The sequence below is a fragment of the Fukomys damarensis genome, unplaced genomic scaffold, assembly GCF_012274545.1.
Source record: "Fukomys damarensis isolate Sample0158 unplaced genomic scaffold, DMR_v1.0_HiC HiC_scaffold_10, whole genome shotgun sequence".
Lineage (NCBI taxonomy): Eukaryota > Metazoa > Chordata > Mammalia > Rodentia > Bathyergidae > Fukomys > Fukomys damarensis.
In genome coordinates, this window is record NW_022900922.1 from 10,499,705 (window position 1) to 10,508,541 (window position 8,837).

At 47.2% G+C, this 8,837-nt stretch overlaps 1 protein-coding gene across 1 annotated transcript; it reads left to right on the forward strand.

Moving 5' to 3' along the window:
- Positions 1-1,170: 1,170 nt before the first annotated feature.
- On the forward strand, positions 1,171-8,037 carry Zp4 (zona pellucida glycoprotein 4). The gene is made up of 12 exons (XM_010621998.1): positions 1,171-1,420; positions 1,687-1,805; positions 1,882-1,984; positions 2,828-2,983; positions 3,641-3,828; positions 4,327-4,424; positions 5,167-5,297; positions 5,480-5,669; positions 5,740-5,884; positions 6,349-6,427; positions 7,593-7,709; positions 7,894-8,037. The coding sequence occupies exons 1-12, from the start codon at positions 1,246-1,248 to the stop codon at positions 7,995-7,997; spliced, it is 1,605 nt and encodes a 534-aa protein (XP_010620300.1). The 5' UTR covers positions 1,171-1,245; the 3' UTR covers positions 7,998-8,037.
- Positions 8,038-8,837: the final 800 nt, after the last annotated feature.

An 8,837-nucleotide genomic window follows, 5' to 3' on the forward strand; every position in this document is an offset into this window, starting at 1 on the left:
CAGAGTCCACATTCTCTCAGGTTTGTTTGTCACCACATGGTTAAAGCAGTCACCCGATTTGCCTGGAAAACACATCTACGTGTTTTCTTTCATTAAACAGAATCAGAGATCCCTGGTTGCACAATCTCAGGGCTTTAGCTGAGATTTTCAGTCAACTCAGGAAGACTTCAGATGATAAATGTCAGAGTAAATACAGTTAGATGACCATTTGGGAACATTGGTAAGAAACCATGGAAGCCAATTTCCAGATTCTAGCCTCACCTCTACTTATCCCTAAACCTCTCAGGAATTCTCAGCAGCCTGGTCAGACACTGAGCTAAAAAGGGACGAAAGCAAATACCTTGAGTTTTACCACAAAGAGGACAAAAATGTGCAAAGTGAACAAATGAGAAACCTCAGTGTCTTCATTGAAAATGCCCCAAATACCAGAAAACACTGTTTAAGTAGGTGCAAGAAGCAAAGCTGGTTTGGGGAATGGGAGACCCATCCACATTCCCCCTCTTTCCTGGTAGGACCATTGTGGCAATTAATACTCCGGAATTTGTCAAGAAGAGATTTCTGTCCCAAGACTCTTGGAACCAGGAGAAGTCAATGCAGTTAATTTTTTCTTAGGAATCAGGTTTAAATTTTTCTGAGTTTTCAAGTCAGAAACCAAATGTTCAGTGACTACTCATGAAATCTTAGAAGAAGAAAAAAGACACCAACTCTCACCCAACAATGTTGGCTGCGCCCTTGTCTGGCCCAGTGCTATGCTGGGCACTGGATATAGAATCTGCCACTTGACCCTCGAGAACACTGCTGCCAGGAAATATTATTCCCTTTGTACCAAAGAGAAAACAAAGATTCTGAGATGTAGTGACTTACCGGAATCTCATCGATGCAGATGGCAGAGCTGGGACCCGCACCCATATATGTCCATTTCTAGGAGGTCCGAAGTCAGAAACTTGGCGCCACACAAGTGAACCTGAGAAAGGCCTGGTTACCCACGAGAAACTGCTTTTCTTCTGGGCTCTGAAGACACCCTGGATTGTGCTAGTTAATGTGATGCAGCTGCAGCCTAGGCCCTGAAAGTGGAAGAGGCTGGAAAAACTGCCCTTTCCAAAGGCGCTTTGCCTGCACTTGTTAAAGGTGCACACCTGAAACCAACCCTGCTCTCTGTATATATGAATATCTGGTGCTGCGGAAGACTGGCTCCTGGGAGAAGAGGAGGGAGACTCGCAGCTGGCCAGGGCTCCTTAGGGCACAATGTGGCTCATGCAGCGCATCTTGCTCTGTTTCTCCCTGACATTTGCCCTGAGTAGTTACCATACGCTGGGGGCTCCAAGTGAGCCCGGAGTGCTCCATTGTGGGAAGCAGAGTTTCCAGTTCATCACCAACCATCTCCACCAGGACGGAAAGATGCCTGTGTTCATCGTTTGGGGTAGGTTTGACCATTGCCGGCTTAGCAAAGACCTCTGCTGCGAAGAGCTGCTGTCCCGCTTTCTACCGTGATGTTTCCTTCCTGTAAGCAGCTCTGTGGCTCTGGACTGCAGAGCAGATTGAAATAGAACCACCTCGGAAGCTCGCTGCCATCAAGTTCCCCTTATTGACAGTTTCAGGGGTTTCATGGCTTGGCGAGTTATCTGTTCTCCACACTGGTAACCAGGATGATTGACCACTGGTGCTTTTGATCTTCTCTCCCTGCAGACCACCAAGGGCTGCCACACAGGCTGAACAACTCTGAGTGTGGCATGTGGGTGACGGAGGACCCTGGGGGCTCGGTGATATTGGAAGCCAACTACAGTGGCTGCTATGTCAAGGAGTGGGTAAGTAGGACTCAGTTGTCAGCAACAACAGTATCCTCCTACCAGCCAGGCTGACTCTCTGGGGTTCTCTTTCCAGGGCTTTCACTATGTCCTGCTGATCGGGGTGGAGGAGGCAGACGCAGCTGGACACACGGTGCTCATGAAGAAGAGGCTACTCAAGTGTCCTGCGAATCTTCCAGGTAACAGCTGGAGACTTTGGGCTCTGGATGAGTGTGGCTGCTTTGGAGGGAACTTCGGGCCTCCTGCTCCTTCTGCAGAGAAAAAAGAGTGGTTCTCCCAACTTCTCCTGAGCAGTGGGAGGGGCAGCGTGGCTCTGCTTGTTTCCTCCTAATCACTCCCAGGTGCATTATGACTCGCACTGGCCATTGCAGTAAGCCTGTTATAGCCACTCATTCCATGGGGCTGGAGTTCTAACAAGAGTTAGCCCAGGACTAGGAGCCCTCACCACTGGGAAGGACAAAAAGGCAGCTGAGCTAGCAAGGAGACAGTACCAACATCCAAGAGAAGCCAGCTTGGCCTCCTGGACTAGGATACAAGTCTCCTGCCTCCCAGCTGGGGCTATTTAACCCACTACCTGGGGAATTAGCAGGGAGAATAATACCTATGCCACATCTATGAGCCAATCTCCCGGTGGGAGCAGGTTTGAACCTGGAATTCATTTCCCTTCTCTACTCAAAACTGTCTGGATGAGTGATGCTGATAAAATGGAAGTCACACGTCACCCCATCCCAGACCTGCATATCGTAATGAAGGTATCTAAGTTATCTGAAGGTAACTGGGGTCCATGCTAAAGCTTAAGAAGGGTTCTCCTGGGTATCCCTGCCCTCAGAAAGAACACACTTCAGGAGCCCCTTTACAAAGTGACTTGATGTTTACCTAGCCTCCTCTCTAAGATTTAACCCCCACCATGGACTGTGAGCAGACCTCCTGCAAATGTCTGTCCGGGCATTCAGTATTGAGGCCTTGTAACAAAACGGCCTTCTGCTTCCTGGCTTGAGCTACTCTTCCTTCTCCACATCCAGCTCAAGATGCTCCGGGTGCTGACCTGTGCAGTTCCATGCCTGTGGAGGACAGATTACCATGCATGCCTTCTCCAGCTTCTCAAGGAGACTGTGAAGGGTTGGGCTGCTGCTTCAGCCCTGTGGGAGAAGCCGCTTCCTGTTACTACGGAAACACAGGTGCGTTGTCTGAGCCAGCTAAGGAAAATCCCCAGTTATTACCTGGAAAACCCAGGGGAAAGGGGATCGACTTGCTCAGAAGGCAAACATGAAGCAACTGGAGCCTCACGTATGAGCAGTGTCTCCTAGACTCTTTCAACTCTAAGGAATGGAGCTTTGTACAGCCTCCCATTGTCTACTCTGCCACACTGAGCCCAAAGCAGACCAACAAACTCGGTGATCTCGAAAAACTTCAGTCTGTTTGCCAGTCACCATCTAAGTGATGAAAAATTTCTCCCTCCCATCCAGAATAGCAACTTTAGTGGGTGATAGTGTGCAGTTGTTTAGAACTCGATTCCAAGACACTCATTTTGCATAGGTCCTGAATCCTGTAAGACTTTCTAATATAAAGTCCCCCTTAAGCAATTATATGCTACACTCTAAAATCTGCTAATATCCCTGCCCTACAAAGGAGTCTGAAGAAAGGAAGTTAATCCTCTGCCTTGGGTTACACAGCGGGTGGAAGAAGGGTCCTGGGTCTGAGGACCAAGGAGAATGACCCCCTCCCTGCTCATAACTATGGGTAGAGGGAGTCAGAGCAACTAAGTGATTGGACTTCTGTCCACTGACCCAGTCAGGGGAGTGATGATTTGCCTTCCTTGTTCTCGGGTGTTGCAGTGACCTCACATTGTACCCAGGATGGCCACTTCTCCATCGCTGTATCCCGGGATGCAGCCTCTCCCCCACTGCACTTGGAATCTGTGCGCCTGGTCTTTGGGAATGACAGTGGGTGTGAGCCCGTGATGGTAACCCGTACCTTTGTCCTGTTCCGGTTTCCATTTACTTCCTGTGGGACCACAAGCTGGGTGAGCGGGATGGGGCTGCCTTTGAACTGTGTGTCTGGCTCTGGAGGTCAGGAGGGAAGATCCCAGAGAGAGGGGCAAGGGAGGGTGGTCCTGACAACTTTGTGGTACGTAGGGCATTCTTTAGGGCAAAAGAACAACTCGGCAGTGAGAAACGTGTCCTGTGCATCCAGCAGAGGCCACTGTGGATGTGATTCAGTTGCCACTTTGTCCCAATTTAGAAGAAAAAAATAGGAAACGGGTTCTTTACCCTGCACTGTGGGAAACTGGGAGGGTTGCAAACTGCTTTCACCCAGCACCCCAAGCTCTTGCCCATTCCTTCCTTCACAGTAAGGCAAAGCAGTAATTCCTAGGTTCACCACTGAGCTTGCTCTTTCCTGTGCTTGGTGGTCAGGAAATGTCTGACACGATAGTGTCCCTGAGATCCAGGTCAAAGCAAATTCGGGGAGGTGGCATCTGGCTAGCAGGAATGATGGACTTCTCTTCCCCCCACTCCCACAGGTCACGGGAGACCAGACAGTGTATGAAAATGAGTTAATTGCCAAAAGGGATGTGAGAACTGGGGATCATGGCTCTATCACTCGTGACAACATCTTCAGGTAAGGTCTAATTAACCTAATTCTGCAAGACCGGAATGGCCCCATTTCATTGCTGACCTCAACTTGAGTCTATAGCTGCCACCAGCTCGATCTGTCTCACTCCTACCTGGACTTCTGCTCTTCCACCTAACTGGGTTTTCAGTGGCCCATTTTGGCCTTGTCTTCTATCACTATTGTTGGAGCTGTAGTAAAAAAAAAAAAAAAAACTCCCTCTGAGACTTGAGACCTTACTGTGGCCAGATCTCACACTTAATTTTTTCCTTGCCTTTATATCACTAAAGAAGTTTCCAATAGGACTATAACCTTCAGGTCCATGGTGAGACAGCTCATGTGTCCCTCTGCAGCCTGACTTTGACATTGTCCCAGCTGACTGTTTCCCAACCCCAGGCTGCTTCCTCTTTTATGGTACTTCAAAGGGCTTCAGGCTCCTTGTCACCAAGTACTTTGTTCTAGGTCCCCCCTGTACCTCTATATGATCCCTACCATTCTCTTCCTGTTAGTCACCTGTAAGATGTTCCCTGACCTTCTCTCTGGGAGGCAGCTGTTTCTCATGGTACTATGCTTATTAAGTGGTTTTTATCTCTTAGCTTGTGTTGTTCTGATTTATATATTGGTCTGACTAAAATACAACTTCCACAAGGCCAGGGACCAGGTTCATCACTTAATGCTGCTCAGGAGGTAAAATCAATGCATGTGTGGCCAGCCCATACAAGCTAGCAAGCTGAAACTGTCTTTCCCACAGGCTTCAAGTCAGCTGCAGCTATTCATTAAACAGTAACACAGTCCCAGTTCATGTCCAGGTGTTGACCCTTTCACCACCACTTCCCAAGACCCAGCCTGGACCCCTTGCTCTAGAACTTCAGATTGCCAAAGGTAAGACCTTGTCTGAGGCACCTGGACTATAGTCGAAATCCTCATGTTTCTGGGCGTGAAGACACTTAAGTTGGTCACAGGACATGTGGACAGGTGTCTAGGGGATGAGAGGTGGTCACAAGTGACTTGAAGTTTTTAGCACTACATTTACTTACTGCTCTCACTACCTTGGTTTTGTGCAGATGAAAACTATGGCTCCTACTATGCAGCTGCTGACTACCCAGTAGTGAAGTTCCTTCGGGATCCGGTCTATGTGGATGTCTCTATCCTTCACAGGACAGACCCTAATCTGGGGCTCCTCCTGCAGCAGTGCTGGGCTACAACCAGCCCCAGCCCGCTGCACCAGCCACAGTGGCCCATTCTGGTGGAAGGGTAAGTAGTTATTGTACATATGTACAAGTCCTTCCAAGAAGCACCGCCTGACTCAGGTCTCTTGGCTTAGCTGCCCCTACACTGGAGACAATTACCAGACTCAGAGGATCGCTGTTGAGAGGTCCCTGCCATTTCCCTCATACCACCAGCGCTTCAGTTTCTCTACCTTCGGCTTTGTGGACTCCTCAAGGGCAAAGCAGGCTCTGAGTGGACAGGTAGGATGCCTCTGCCCCGTGCCCCTTAGCTAGACTCTGGACCACCCTCACTTAGGCCTACTTCCCCAACTTACCGCATCTCAGCCCAGGACCCCCCTTTTTTTTCAAGATGAAAATTTAAGTTCAAGTTTTATCAGTACATTTAGGTATATTTTAGGGTCACATTCATTGAAAATTTGTACCTGTACGTGATAGGTCTTGATATTTCTCCCATTCCCTTGCCTTCCCTTCGACCCCTCCACCGCCCCCCATATCCAGGGGCCCTTTAATGCTGGCTGATGGTACTGCCTCAGTGCAGAGACCTTGGAACCAAGAGCACGAGTGCCATCTGCCATCTAGACTCTAGTACTATCAAGATTCCCGATAGCTCCTGATAGCTATGTCAGCTTCCTGGGGAGACCAAGCAGGCTGGAAAAGGGTGGCAGGTGGTACTGTACAACGACCTCAGTTCTCTTTGCTCCCAGGTGTTTCTGCACTGCAGTGCATCTGTCTGCCAGCCTGCAGGGATGCTATCCTGCACGGTCACCTGTCCTCCTGCCAACCGTGAGTGTCCCAGCTGCCTATCCTAGTGGCCACACCCACACGAACCTTGAGCCCACTTATTTCTCAGCCTCTGGACAAGTGACTCAAACTGAGTATCAATCTCATTAAAATATCTCAGTGCTTACAATGTATTAAGAGTTGAGAATGGATTCCTAGAAACACAGGTCTTTTAAAAATGTAAGCTATAAACACTCAGATGATCTAACCTTGGCTTTTTCCCATATAAACTGATTAAACCAGAGGCCAAACCAGTCCAGGCATAAGTTTAACTCAGTCCTCTCACCCTGCACCCCACCCACACACACAGTCCTGAGAATTGAACAAAGGGCCTTAGCACTGAGCTACATCCATAGTCCTTATTTGAATATGTTGAGACAAGGTCTCCCTGAAGTTGCCTGTGGTGGGCTTGAACTTGCAATCTTACCTCCTTAGCATCCCAGAGTACTAGAATTACAAGTGTGCTCCATCTTGCCCTGCCCATCTAAGTCACTTTAACAGAATCACTGACTAGTCTAGACACACCTGAAAGCAGTCTGCAACATGACTCAAAGTCCTCGCAGTGGGGTGTGACTATAGACCTAGGATATATGCTCTGGCTGGTCAGGCCTAGTTTTTCCACAGTATAGATGGTCCACTGTTAACTGTCTCATCCCTGGGTTGAATTCATGACCTCTGTGACTTTAGGTCCTTCCCAGTGCAAAACACTCATATAGAAACTGTTTCTACAAGGCATTACAAGGAGTATTTCTCCTGCCCCAATCCTATATAGTACCATTAGTTTCTAAAGGACTAAACCATATTAGACTTTCTCAAGATCTTACAACTGAAAAGTAGAACTAAAACAGATCTGTTGTCCCTTCCTGTCTTAACAGATGCCTTCCCTGTGATGCAAAAGTAACTGAGTTATAAACACAGTGGTCAACGCATCCCTTACAAGGAAAGGGTGGTAGTTTAAGGGTTGTTTCTAATATCTATGACCAAATTCTAGTGACACTGAGGTATTAAAACACAAATCGTATTAACACACTAATAGTGTTCTGTCCTACACTTCAAAGAAATCTATGTATTAAGAGACTTGGCCTTATATCACAACAATCCCTACCCTTAGCCCTATGGGTGCAAAAATAAAATTTTAACAAATGACTAGCTATTATCTCTCCTGCAGGAAAAAGAAAATCTGGCCTGTATTTTCAGAATAGTACTGCCAGCATTTCTAGCAAGGGCCCCATGATTCTACTCCAGGATACTGAAGACCCTTCAGAAAAAACCCATAAAACTACAGGTGAGTATAAGATACCTCACCTGACCGGCCAATCAAATCAAAGCTATTTCCTGTCCCCATTCCTATTCCTCACTGTATTTTTTTTTTCAAAAAATAACATCTTCCTATTGAAAACTTACCAGTCTTTGACACAGACTCACTTGGTTGGTCCCAGCATCTTCTAATCTACCTTTCCATATTCCAGGTGGTCCCGTGGATCCCCAAGCTCTGTGGGTGGCAGGATTTGCAGGCACCTTCATCATTGGAGTCTTGTTAGTATCCTACTTGGCTATCAGGAGACAGAAGTGAGGTGCTCAGACCAAATGTGTCAATAAAACTAGACTGTAATCCCAGCATGTGCCAAGCTTTTTATTTGGAGATAGAATTAGCTGATCAGATATTGGCACCTCATCTTTCCACGTGGAGATGGTACAAGTATGTCGGTATTTTCTACTCCTGAGTAGGGAAAAAATACACATACTGGGATAACTTGATGGTTGACAATTCAAGCATTACATACAAGAGCTAGGTATCTCGGACTCAACAGGCTTCCTAAATTCAAGAGAAATGGGGTTAGAATAAAACTTCCATGAGATGAGAGCAACCAAACAGTTAGTTGTAGAAATAGCATATAGCAAGGGAACCACGATCCTCCTCCAAGGTTCTGAGGACCCTTCAGATAACCCCTGTAAATCTACACGTGAGTAGAAAGAGTCTAGACTTTCTAGACCATCAGTTTCTTAACTGCAAGATGCCTCAGGAGCAAGGGAGGGCTGTATCCCCTAGCTGGATTCAATAGCTCTGCACTTACCCTTAAACTTGGATTTATAACCACTTCCTGCATGAGGAAGATCCTACTAATCAGAGCATCAAATTTTGAAAAACAGTATCTAGATTAGTGATTGAAAGGAGACATCAATCTTCCCTAGTCACCTAAAGGTGACTTGATCAGAGAAGGCCAAGTTTTAAGCCAGAACTGACAAGTGGTCTAGGTTAGTGGTTACCAAGATTGGTGGGAGAGTACAAGATACAACCACTGACTTCTTAAGGGAAATGTACTGTTCAAAGAACTTTCTAGTAACTGCTGCTGGGGAACTGGGTGCTCCCATGATGATGTCCTGAAAACTAATCTTGAGTAAAAATGGTTTC